The 13,754-nt window shown below is 35.8% G+C and overlaps 1 protein-coding gene across 2 annotated transcripts; it reads left to right on the top strand.

Annotated features, from left to right (window-relative positions):
• Nucleotides 1-6,179: 6,179 nt before the first annotated feature.
• Nucleotides 6,180-11,866, top strand: LOC140035211 (protein FAR1-RELATED SEQUENCE 11-like). Of its 2 annotated transcripts, none has more exons than XM_072075214.1 (4): nucleotides 6,180-6,824; nucleotides 8,187-9,217; nucleotides 9,951-10,406; nucleotides 10,974-11,866. In XM_072075214.1, exons 2-4 carry the CDS (start codon nucleotides 8,240-8,242, stop codon nucleotides 11,595-11,597), a joined length of 2,058 nt encoding a protein of 685 aa, XP_071931315.1. In that variant the 5' UTR covers nucleotides 6,180-6,824; nucleotides 8,187-8,239; the 3' UTR covers nucleotides 11,598-11,866. The 2 variants fall into 2 exon arrangements, with proteins under 2 accessions (XP_071931315.1, XP_071931316.1); XM_072075215.1 differs by having other exon boundaries at nucleotides 6,182-6,824; nucleotides 9,951-10,394.
• Nucleotides 11,867-13,754: the final 1,888 nt, after the last annotated feature.

Here is a 13,754-nt window from a genome sequence, read left to right as displayed (position 1 = left end):
GCTTATCTGGGCTGCCACGTATGATTATGAATTATGGGTGATTATTTGTTTTATATTTTATATTATTAATATTTTTTTGGGGGGAGGGAGGGGAAATTTTAAAATTGTGGGATGAGTCTGGTGAGTTGCGACAGAAAATCTGTGTTGATTCTTTTTTAGCTTATTTAATTTTGAGGAATGTTGACGAAAAGATAAAAGAAAAAAAAATTTTGAGGAAAGATTAAAAAAAGGATTAATTACATTTAACTCCCCTGAGATTTGACCATATTACCAATCAATCCCTGTAATTTGTCCAAATAACAGTCTCACCCTTTGAATGATCAAACATTTAACAAAAACCCCCTTAATGCCGAAAATGCCCTTATTGAGGCCATGTTGCATTAAAAAAAGAACATATTTTTATTTTATTAACCCTTAAGCAATCCAAAAAAATAGAAAAAAGTTTTTACTTATTATTTATAAAAATCATATCTTTACTTCCATAAATAGTTTTGAATCAATGATTATTTTAAATCTTAAAAATGAATATTAAAAATTAGATAAATTGAAAGAAAAATAAAAAAAATTATTTTAATTCCTGGAGTATGGTTCAAATTGAGGAAAACATGCCTTGTGCTCTCCGCAACATGCCTTGAACCACAAATTCGAACCATACTCCAGGAATTAAAATAATTGCTTCTTTTTTATTTTTCTTTCAATTTATCTAATTTTTAATATTCATTTTTAAGATTTAAAATAATTATTGATTCAAAACTATTTATGGAAACAAAAATATGGTTTTTATAAAATAATAAGCAAAAATTTTTTTCTATTTTTTTTATTGTTTCAGGGTTAATAAAATAAAAATATGTTCTTTTTTTAATGCAACATGGCCTCAATAAGGGCATTTTCGGCATTAAGGGGGTTTTTGTTAAATGTTTGATCATTCAAAGAGTGAGACCGTTATTTAGACAAATTATAGGGATCGATTAGTAATATGATCAAACCTCAGGGGAGGTAAATGTAATTAACCCTAAAAAATAGTATATATACTGGAGGAACGTATGTTGAATTGAATAGGGAATAGGGTGGTGTGACAGTTTGGCCTCATGGTGGCATCTTAGTGGGGCATTATTGTGCTTTTATTTTTGTCAAAATTGGCTTTAATGAAATTTATTGACCAGATGATTGCGATGCTGGGCCCACTTGGAACTCAGAATTAACTTTTGATAATCATGCCTTTATTGATTTTTCGAGCTTCAATTATACGTATGTATGTGTATTGAAGAAAATGTTTTTAACTTTATATACAGTGAAAAAAAAGTGTATTTAACATTTTCAATCATAATTTTATTTTTAATTACTTTTTTAAAATTTATATACATTACATTACAAAAACAAAAAATGTTATAAACACACTCTCTAGGTAAATTGAATGTGACTTTCTACCAAAATCGATAAACTTAACATCTAAACTAACCCCACAGGAGAACCCTAAAAGGCGCTAATTTTTGAAGTCTCCTATGAAACTTAAATCCTAAATTCACAGACCCCAACAGATCCACGTGGGACGCGGGACGGGAAAACTGAACGTGGATCAGTACATCTATTATTCTTGCTCTTGGGTTATGTCTGGCAGTAACGTGAAGAATCAGCATAGCCCGGAATATAAGGGACCGTTAGCACCTTCCTAATACTTCTTTAGTAATTCTCCAATTCTCAACTGTTTATAACACCTATCTTTCTTTTTTCAACAGCCTGAATCAGACTTTTGTTGTCTTGAATGTCTATTTTTCCTCTCCCATAAAGTCAAACTTTGGTTGGACATATCTGGAGATACTCAAGCTTTTTCCAAGCCTATGTCCAGTGGCGTTTTGATTTTTTTTTTCCCCCGAACACGATTGAATCTATTCTAAATTTTGAGATCTAAAGAGGCTCAAATAGAACCGGAAGGAACTAAACCATCTCCGGTTCAGATGGGCATCTATGCGGCAAATTTTTTCAGAAAAATCTGAATTTTTTAGAATGCAGGTAAAAAGATTTAATCCCTTAACCTACACTTAAGTATAATTTTAAAACTCTCTTGGTAGCATTTTGATTTGGCTTTTCAGTTTTTGGATTTGAATGATGCTTGTTAGACAGTGCAAGTTTAACTTGTAGTATTTGTAAAAAGTAAAGAAAAGTGCCCCAGTGAACAAGGCAGTGATAAAAGTTACTGACTACATCTTAATCCAAAGAAAAATCATCCCATCACACATGCCTTCAGCATTCATAATCAAGTCCTTTTCTGTCAATCTCAATCCACGATCAGTTTAATTTCTTGATTATGATATAGCTGTTGTTGCTATTTTGGAAACGAGAGTAATAGTATTTATTATCTATTGAGTATTAGTATTTAGGGTTTATCACAAAAACTTCCCTTAAGGTTTAACCAGTTTTTGTACTTTATCCTCTAAAGTTATTTTTTCTCACTTTATTTCTTAAATTGTTAGTCAACTCTAGCCTTGTGCAATGAAAATGTTGAAAAGACATTTATGTCCCTAGGGGTTAACTCCAATAAATCCCCTTAAGGTACAGTGTGTTTTGTACTTTATACTCTAATATTATTTTTCTCTTAAATTGTCTGTTTGTCCCTAAAACCATTCAAGACAGATAATATTTAAAAATATCAGTATCCCTAACATAATAATAAAAAAATTGTATATGTATGGATATAGGTCTTGTTAATTTTTATCTCTATAATTACAGATTTTTACATAGAGAAAAATAATTCGCTCATTTTACATGATAAGGGGAAAAATAAAAATTAATAGTAAAAAAAGTAAACTATAAAAATATTATTAAAGATCTATAGATTAGGTTTGTTTAAATTGAAGATTATTTGGAATTTTTTAAATACAATATTGTAATACTTTTCATGATTTGATATTTGTGAAATAAAAAGGTGGTTGAAAAAAATAAAAAGATGATTGAGAAATCTGCTTATGACGCAACAAAAAATTTTTAAAGAAAAATTTAGCAATCCAAACAATTTTTAATAGCATCAAATCATGCTATATTAAAAAAAAAAAACAACTACGTAAACTTTGAAGCCCAAATCAACCATATTTCTGTCTTTTTCAAGTATTACCAACAAAAAAATATCCGCTGCCATATAAAGAAAATATCTACCTATTAAAAGAAAATCCCAACAATATGCATATTAATGAAAAGAAACTGACAATATTCGAGCATTTTTAGAAATTTAATAATGATTTCACATATTAATTTTTCAATAACAAATTTTATTATATTTTCCCATTATTACGTGAAATTACCAAGATACTTCTCTCAATCTAAAAAATATATAATTATGGGATGAAATTTAATGAGAGCCATATCTATAAATATATTATTTTTCATTACTATATTAGGGATATTAAATTTTTGGGCATTATTTGTCTTGTGTGTTTTAAAATATTAGAGTTAACTAATGAATTTAGTGACAAACAGACAAACTGTAAAAGCATGATGTTAAAGGATAAAATAAGATAGGGAAATTAGTGCATTTGATGATTAAAGGTATAAATGTATTTTGAACATTACCATTACACAACATTAGAGTCAACTAACTATTTATGAGATAAAGTAAAAAAAAAATAACATTCGGATATAAAGTATGGAAATAAATATACTTTATGGGGAGTTTTGTAATTAAACTTAGTATTCATTATCTATTTAAATTCTAAGGTTAATTTCACAAACCTCCTCTAAAGTTTATGATGATTGTAGATAGTATCCCTTAGGTCTAAATAATTACAGAAACCTCCCTTTGAAACTAACTTTGCCGATGTAACCAAAAAATCCCCATTAAAAATCCTAAAATGCCTTCAGATGATTACCTTCCAGAAAAACAAAATTCCTTAGTAATGTTAAAACTCAAAACATAACTCAAGTACTTTTTATAAAGTTCTTTGGTAAATTTGTTTCTACCGCTAAAAAAATGCTGATACCTGCTTGACCAACGAAACTAATTCAGTAAAAATCTATGTGTAGAGGAATCTAAAGTTTTTATTTACTCTAAAACCACTACTATATGGAGTAAGACTGGGTTTATGTTTTGTGAGTGTCTATGACAAGATACAAGTTCATCACTTTTGTTAAATTTTTTTTTTTGATCTTTTACTTTTTTGCAAAGGATTTACTAAATTTAATTTACGATACATTAGTTCTCTTCGTGGAGACTATAAATTCAACAATGGATGAAGGTCATTTTTTGTCATTTTACACAATGAGGGGGAGGTATGTGTAATTTTTTAAACTTGGAGGGTACTGCCTGAAATTGTTATAAACCTCAGCAGAGGTTTGTGAAATCATCCCTAAATTCTATGTAAACATGAATATCAACCGTTGCTGGCCGAAGTACTAAGCTCTGAATTTTAAATTCTATCTTATTACGTCATTGCATGCCAGCTTTGCCCGATGCTTTGCACAATTCAGGACTTTTTGGCATTACCTTAAACCAACGGGAAACACTTGTACTACAACTTTTTTACGGCAGGCGTTCCACCATTTTGTCGGAAGTCAATCAACAAGAGAAGAAACACGTGAACAACTACGGTATTATAAAGCACCGAACTTGTACTATTGGAATTTTGTAATCCAAACGGACTCGTCTCCTTGACCTTCTGCATTGCTTAATACTACTATTGGAACGAAACTTTTTTAATACTTAAAAAATTCCGTTTGAATTTTTTTTTTGAAAAAAAAAAATGCACCATATTGGGTTTGTTTGGATTGTTTCATATTTCCCCAATTTTATTTGCTTACATCATCTTTACAATTTCCAATACACCTTTTTATCTTCCCAATATCTTTTTATCTCACATACATCACATCATAAAAAGTACTACAGTAAAAATATCCCAAATAATCCCAAATAACTTACAATCCAAACAGACCATGATTTAATGTACATGAAATCAAAGTGTGTTTGAAAAATATGTTTATAAAAAATATTAAAAAATTTTCCTTAAAAAATTACAATCCAAACAATGCGGTACCATCCTCCAATCTCCTTTATCCCTCTTTAGGAAAGGACTATCATGTCCTTATAAAACGTAGTACTACCTAAGTGTAGATATATAATCATGTCCTTATAATTAGGGGCTTGTTTGGCATCGGAATTTTTTATCATATTTTTAATAGAATTTTTTTTTACAATTTTATCTACAATAACCATCTAAAAATAGCTTAAAATTCTTAACAAATATGTTTTGAAATATCCAAAAACATTTTTCGTCTTTCTCATCTTTTCTTCCTCCTTCCTGACTTTAGCCCACAACTGCCGACCGGCGTGCCAACCGCTAGCTCTGGCTCCTTTCCTTTTTTTTTTCCTCTTTCCCTTTTCTTCTCTCCCTTCTCCTCTTTTGCCTCTCCCTCCACCCTCTCTCCTTTTAGTTGCACGACCAGAGGGAGAGGGGGAAGGGGACAGGGGGAGGGAATGGGAATGGGGCAGGAAGAAAATAAGGAGGAAGGGGAAGGAGGAAAAATGAGAGGGAAGAGAAGGAGAGAGAAAAAAAGAGGGGTGAGATTGTGGTGATGACTGGCGATGGTGTCAACTAGTGACCGACGATGAGGAGGGAAGAAAGAGAATGGGAGGAAGAAAAAGAAAGAAAAAATAAATAAATTTTTTCTCCAACCCCTACATAATTCGACGAATTACACTGAATCAACACAAGTTTTTAGTTGGTAATTTGTAGATTTTATTTTTTTACTATTTAAGCAAAAGAATTCAGAACGTACACTCGGTGAAACAAGTAAATTCTATCGTAATGGTATGCCAATTACCATAAATTTTCTTTACGAATATCAAATAGATTTCCTTCATAGACTAATAAATTATGGCTTTAAGAGTGCACCATTTGCGTCGGAATTTGAACCTTTTACATTAAGTATGATTTACTCGCAAATCAAATATAAATAATTACTTGAATCTTCTAAATTTGTACAATCAAGTAAAACTATAATAAACTCTTTTATTCTTTTATTTAGACAAAATAAGTGGTTGTTTTGGATTGTAATTGTTCAAGATTTTTGGGAGAAAAACTAATATAGCATTTTTTTTAGAATATGATGGATCTGAAATAAAAAAGGTGATTGAAAAATATTTAAAACTAATATTTACAAAAACGTTAAATTGTTTTCCCCAAAAAAAAGAGCAATGCAAACCGGCTTAAGTTTGCTACTTTCCTTGATGGAACTACGGCTATACAAAGGATAAGAGAAGATACAAAAATAAAATCAAGGAGGGAAAGAAATTTTTTACTTTTTTTTTGTTTTTTGCCGGATACACTACTCTACACTAAGGGGAGAAGGAATCTGAAGAAGGTCAAGAACAATTCGAAAGCGACTGAATCACCACCGGTTCAAATGAGTACCTATGCCAGAAAAGCCTGAAATTTTTTAGAATGTAGGCAAGGAAATTTGATTTCTTGACCTACAAATAAGTAGAGTTTTAAAAATTCCTTGACCTGTATTAAGGAGATTTAAAATTTTCTTGGTAGCCAACTGCTGCTCTTGCTTGTTTGTTGAATCTAGTGTACTGTTTGGTGGTACGGAAAAAAAAGAAAGTAGTGTCTCGGGCAGGAATGGATAGCGGAATTTGGACACAGAAAAGGCGCCGGATATAATCGTGCGCCGCGATATAAAAAGGCTCCCATACACCCCCGCGCAAATTAGGGTTCGTCCTCACTAACTCACACTCACTCCCCCTTCCACCAACGGATCAAACCCCCACAACAAGCATTCAAAATTTTCAAACCCAGGCGGGCAAAATCTCACAACGCCTATTCTCATTCCTTCAGGTCTGTATATTATTCATCCTTGATACTCATAATTTATTCGGTGAGTATTTCAAATCAAATTACTGATTCAAAATTTAGGACCATGTTTTATCATGTTGCCATCTTTCAAGCTATGTGTCCAATTTAGTCAGTACATTTTGATAATTCATTGACAAAAAATGCAATAATAATCAAGATGATTTTTACTAATAATGCTTGGAAAACCCAAATAAGAGTATTTTTTTTTCCTTCCAACTATGAGTATTTGCTTTAAGATTGGACATTTTTTAGTTATTTTAGGAATAAGTTGTAGTAATATATTTCAGGTGATATACCTTGACTTGAATTACTTAATTGGAATAGTGGAAGTGCTGAGTATGGTAATAGCTTTGTGTCCCAATCCTAGTTGCATTAAGAGTTCCCAATTATGGCTTCCTCCGCTGGCAATAATTTTATCAGGCGGCATATAATAATGTATCATATTGTACAGGGCTATATGTGAAGAGCAATTAATGAAAACGAGCAATCAACAACAAAATAAGTGCCGGGGGGGGGGGGGGGTAAAGAATGCAATTGATTGTTTCAAGAATGAATGGGTTTTGCCAGGCTCTTAGTGGAAGAACTAATCACAAGAGATGCTTTTAAACAGTTCTACATCCTATTGCCATTGACATGAGTATTACCATATCTCTGAAGGCATTTAACGCTAATGATCCTGACCACGGTAGACTAATGTGAAGACTATTTGGCGTTTTATGTCATCACTGCTTTTAGAACCGAGCTATGTTTCTGTTGTACATGTCTGCATTCCACAGGCATGGATAGTTGCTAACCTACTAGTACTGTATCTATTGCTCATGGAAAAGCATTACACTGAAAGGCAACAATGCTTGATGAGAAGTTAGCCACCATCCACCAAATTATTCCATTTGATCCAGAAAATGGAATTTCTGATAAAAAGAAAGCGCTGATTCTCTCCTTGAGAGATAATGCAGTTTTATCGGTGGAAAAAACAACTTAAGCATCTAAAATGTCATGCATTGTCTTCTTGTTTGTGCTCTTGGAGTTTCTCAAAAGCCCATGTCATTGTGGGACACAATATGCCTTAATCTTGGGCGCAACAGGCTGATGGCTGCATATCTGCACTTTCCATGGGTTGTTAATGAACCTGCAATTACTTTCACGGCCTCATTTTACTATTTTTAGTACTAGAGTTTCTGCTAATGATGGAAACAAGAGGATTTTACCATCTTGGATAATATAAGTATAAGTTTACCTTTTGTATGGGTATCTGTATATCTTGTAGTTTACTAATCTTTTGCTAAAGATTATCTCGTGCAAGCATGGTGCTTAATGATACTCTTTTCCCTTAATGGTTTCCAGGGTACAAAATGGTCTTAGGTTCTCTCATTGATTGAGAAGTTGTGTAGGCTACCATGTCTGAAGAGGCTGCACAGATGATGGTGGTTTATGACGACCATTCAGATCAAAGATCTTTATCTTTTGAGGATACAAGTAGCACAGAGGAATCTCCAGACAAAACAAGGCTATCCATAGAAACTAGTAATGATGTGGTACCTTACATTGGGCAAAGGTTTGCCTCTCATGATGCTGCATATGAGTTTTACAGTGATTTTGCAAAACGCTGTGGTTTTTCTATCAGGCGCCATCGCACAGAGGGTAAAGATGGTGTAGGCAAAGGGCTTACAAGGCGTTACTTTGTTTGCCATCGTGCTGGCAATACTCCTGTCAAAACCACCAATGACAATAAACCTCAGAGAAATAGGAAATCTTCTAGATGTGGATGTCAAGCATATATGCGGATAAGCAAGACAACTGAATTGGGACTACCTGAATGGCGAGTCACAGGGTTTGTAAACCACCATAATCATGAACTCCTAGAACCAAACCAAGTGCGCTTTCTTCCTGCATACCGGACCATATCTGATGCAGACAAGAGCAGAATCCTGATGTTTGCTAAAACAGGAATTTCAGTGCAACAGATGATGAGGCTGATGGAGCTTGAGAAATGTGTTGAGCCAGGATATTTGCCTTTCACAGAGAAAGATGTTAGGAACTTGCTCCAGTCATGTAGGAAAGTGGATCCAGAGGACGAGAGCATAGACTTGTTGAGAATGTGTAGAAACATTAAGGATAAAGACCCTAACTTCATGTTTGATTTTACACTGGATTTGGACAATAGGTTGGAGAATATTGCATGGTCGTATGCCTCATCAATCCAGTCTTATGAAATTTTTGGTGACGCTGTGGTTTTTGACACGACTCACCGCTTGACTGCTTTTGACATGCCTCTTGGAATTTGGGTTGGAATAAACAATTATGGTATGCCTTGCTTCTTTGGTTGTGTGCTTCTAAGGGAGGAAAATTTGAGGACATATTCATGGGCTTTGAAGGTAAAGTAGTGAAATATTAGTTTCTATAACATATAGCTGTCATCTAACCCTCTTTATCTGGCTACTTCCAACATAATCCAGCTACCCAATTTCTGAATACTTATAATCTCTTATATTTTTTTCTTTTTTTTGGGGTGGGTGGGGGCTGGCACTTTCAAAGTATAACCAGAAAAGAAAAAAATTGGAGGACGAACAAAAAATTATTTTTTCCGCTATGAGTAAAATGGCTTATATAGCATATCAGCCATACCATTTCTTGCAATTCTGAGAAGGTGCTTCCATGAGAATCTTGTATCATATAATTGACACAATATGCTGGTAATGGTGTTTCAATTTTGTTGATGCTTCTGTCCTCTCTCTTCTGTCAAGCATCTTTTGCTATCCTGGTGCAGTGAGATCACTAAATTCTGTCAGTGTTGGGAGTTTCTTAAAGACATTCAGCCAAGGGTTGCAGAGTAGGCATCATGTTTACTTTGTCTATTGAATGATCTTTTGAGCTTATCCTGGTGTTGGATGATTTGGGTTTCTGTTGTTTCTGAATTGTGTCAATAGTTGTTCTTTCATTTACCCCCAGTCTTTCCGTCTGCCTCCCAACCCCACCCAAATAAGAGATAAAACAATAAAAAAGAACACAGAGGCTTGCAAAACTGGTTGTAGAGATCCCAAATACATTTACATAGTCCTTTAATCTGGTACTCTTCTGATATCTTCTTTTGTTTTTAATATGGAACAGGCATTCTTAGGATTCATGAATGCGAAGGCCCCACAAACAATATTAACTGATCAAAATATGTGTCTCAAGGAAGCAATAGAATTGGAGATGCCAAGTGCCAAGCATGCACTTTGCATTTGGTTAATCGTGGCAAAGTTCCCTTCCTGGTTCAATGCAGTTTTAGGAGAACGCTACAATGAGTGGAAGGCTGAATTTTACCATCTATATAATCTGGAGTCAACTGAGGATTTCGAATTGGGTTGGAGAGACATGGTGAATTCCTTTGGCTTACACAGTAACAGGCACATTGCTAGTCTGTTTGCCTTACGGTCACTCTGGGCTCTGCCGTACTTGAGAAGCCATTTCTTTGCAGGAATGACCACTACTGTCCACTCAAAATCAATTAATGCTTTTATTCAACGGTTTTTGAGTGCACAAACCAGGCTTGCACACTTTGTGGAGCAGGTTGATATTCTGGTACCATTACTGTTAATGGAATTGGTTTCACTCTGTTGTTTATGTCAAACTTAAATTGATACTACATGACTAGAGCTTCCCATTTGGCATTAGAAGTTACAATTCTTTTGTCTGTTGTTACTTAAACAGAGAAAACATGACTGAGTAAAAATAATAATAAAAAAAAGACTTGCATCAGAGAAGATGATTAACACAAAATTGATGTCCTACATGTATATGGTTTTCCTCCTTATCTCAGCAAATTTTTAGTATATGCTACTTTGAGGAGTTCCACTTTGTTTAACTTTTGATATTAGTTTTTGCATCTTCCCAAGAGTTACCCTTCTAATAGGATTGCATATTTTTTCTATGTCCAAAGTTCAGAACATTCTGCATTTACTGGTTTGTTGAGTTTCCTCTTACTAGCTGTATTTCGCTGAATGTGTGATGACTTGGTTCTGTGAAAGGGAAGAGAAAAGATCTGTTTATAAATCAAATGTTCTGTTTATTTGGACATGCTTTATTCACGTGTGCTTATAAAGTGAAGTTAGATTCTTTCTGACTGGCAATATTATTCTGGATAATCAGGCAGCCGTCACAGTGGATTTCAAGGATCAAATGGGAGAACAGCAGACAATGCAGCAGAATCTTCAGAACCTTTGCTTGAAAACGGGGGCACCAATGGAATCTCATGCTGCTACTGTTCTTACACCTTTTGCTTTTTCTAAGCTCCAGGAACAGCTGGTTTTGGCTGCTCACTATGCCTCGTTTCAGATGGAAGATTGTTTCCTGGTGAGACACCACACTAAACTTGATGGAGGTCGGAAAGTTTACTGGGTTCCAAGGGAAGGCATTATAAGTTGCAGCTGCCATCAGTTTGAGTTCTCAGGAATCCTTTGTCGGCATGCTCTTCGTGTATTGTCCACAGGAAATTGCTTCCAAATTCCAGATCGCTACCTTCCTCTCCGATGGCTTCGAATGAGTACGCCGTCTGCCAAACTCCATCAGACGACTCCAAGTGAGCACACAGACAGGATTCAGTTATTGCAGACCATACTATCCTCCCTGATTACAGAATGTGCAAAGTCACGAGAACGTCTTGATATAGCCACTGAGCAAGTTTCCATTCTTCTATCTCGAATAAGGGAGCATCCAGTTCCGGTTTGTCCACAAGGCACGAGAGAAAACTCCGCCAATCCTAGAAATCACTGACATATTATAACGTATATTGATTTGGCACATTTTAAGATTATTGCTTCAGGGAGGAAAGAATCAACTTGGTTCCTTTTTCGTTCCCTAAATTGTAAAGTTAGAATTAGAATACAAGCTTGCTTTTGTAAGGTACTAACTGGTAGCTTGCTTGTTAGCAGATGCTTTTTGCTTTGACATTTTTGTAGTTCTATTGAGATTGTAATTACTCTAGCACAAACTTGTCTCGTCGATTAACACGTACAGAAGAAAGAAAAGAGCGAAATTTTGCATTTTCTGTTCGCCTTCTGGTCTGTGCTGAAAATTTGCTCTAAAATCCTCATTCGCTAATATTTGCTGGGCTTGCTTGCAGAGGACTCTTGACCTGTAAAAGGCTACTAGAACTGTGAGATCACAGTTATGGAATTTTCGTAGGCTTCTGAAATTTTCGGCATCAACTTTAAAATAGTCTAATTCATAATCATCTTAAACTTGTAGAAAAGAAGTAAATGACCCCATAATTGATCGCTTCTTTCATTTATCTTTCTGAGTTCTCGCAAAAAGAAGTCTTTATCCTTTAAGCTATTTGCAATTGGAGTGAATAGGCAGGAAATTTGGCTGTTGCCTCTGAATCAGCACGAATATGATCGTAACGCTCACGTACATTCCAACCATGATCATTTTTAAACATGTTTCAAAATATACAAAGCTTCATATTTGGAGTCCTTGGACTCTGATTAGCTGAGGGAGATTGTACAGCGAATCGATTTTCGGCCAAAATGGCTGCAGACAATGGGGAACTTTGAACGACTGAAACCTTGAAAAAAGTTGAGGATGATAATGAACTGGACCTGGGTAATTAGTTAATGCTCGTCTCCAGAAACAAAAATTTCAGAGTCGCGGAAGCTGCCCTTTCCCCATCCCCTTATGGGGGAGGAAGGAGTGGGTATGATATTAGGAAGGAAGGTAAGGCCAGCAATGTCATCATTTCCATTTGAGATGTCAAAGAGGCGAGTGGTGCCCAGCTTGAGATCATGCACGAAGAGACCTGCAGCAAACCAATGCACTAGCTAGCAGCAATTCTCCCTCTAGCACCCCTATTGGATGAAGAAAATACCGACAGAGCTCTATTTTTTTTTATTAGAAAACTCAGAAGTGAAGAGCTCAGGTCAGGCGCAATCAAGTTATGCGTCTTAATCCACACTCCCTGATGATGATCAGATTCCTTCTTGAAGACCCAGATGCCGAATAACCTTCTTGATCACTGACAGACGGACAAGAGGCCACTAGCAACGTTCCAACAGTGGATAGACACTTATTGTTCCTAGTTTTGCAGCAGGGAGGGACCCGGGGTGAGGCAAAAGGTCGAATTCTTCCTTCTTGATATCAAATGACAATATATAAGGTTTCAATACCGGAGTCAGGCCAGTTCATACCGTCCTTCCCATGACTTCTGCTATGGGTATCCCCAGCAATCCAGTAGACAAAATCATCTAAGCAACGGGAGGAAGTACACCAAGTGCGGAGGGCCATTTAGGCTCGGATCGCCCGAGGCCTAGTCCCCCACCATTTCCTGAAGTGCCACACCGGTCATCATCTCGGAAGGCGATCGCGGCCCATTTACCACCTCGGCTACGATGTGGGGTCGTGACACCGAGGTGGACATTGAATGACAACTACAAAAAGGGGAGATGTGATCTCTGACACCTGAGCAAAGGCTGCTCTGACCCGCCGCCTGAATCTGACAGAATGTCCCATCACGTCTCTTCATAGAGACCGGTCAAGTCCACCTGATCCACTGACTATCTCAGATCTTTAGGGACCCGTGCAAACATCTCCTCTCTCCTATCGGTCCCCTATAAATACACGACACTTCTACTGAAATGGGGATGACCAATTTCTGGTAGGACACTATCTCCACTCATTATTTTCTTACTTCTCTATATCCGAACTGACTTAAGTTTCGGAGTTATACCGGGGGATCCAACCCCTTTTCTTATCCAAGCAGGTGACTTTGTCCAAGAGAGTTGCCCAAGGTAAAGACATTCCTCCAGTTGAGGTGACTCACTCCTGCGGGTCGAAAATCATCTCTTCAATTGGCGCCGTCTGTGGGAACGCAAAGACATTAGAAAATGAAGCCTGCGCGTTCTAGGAGCAGAAAAGCCCTCACTATAGAGGCTG

This window comes from Coffea arabica, chromosome 2c (genome assembly GCF_036785885.1).
Source record: "Coffea arabica cultivar ET-39 chromosome 2c, Coffea Arabica ET-39 HiFi, whole genome shotgun sequence".
NCBI classification, from domain to species: domain Eukaryota; kingdom Viridiplantae; phylum Streptophyta; class Magnoliopsida; order Gentianales; family Rubiaceae; genus Coffea; species Coffea arabica.
The sequence above is the reverse complement of the archived record's forward strand: the minus strand, read 5'-3'. Positions and strand labels throughout refer to the sequence as shown.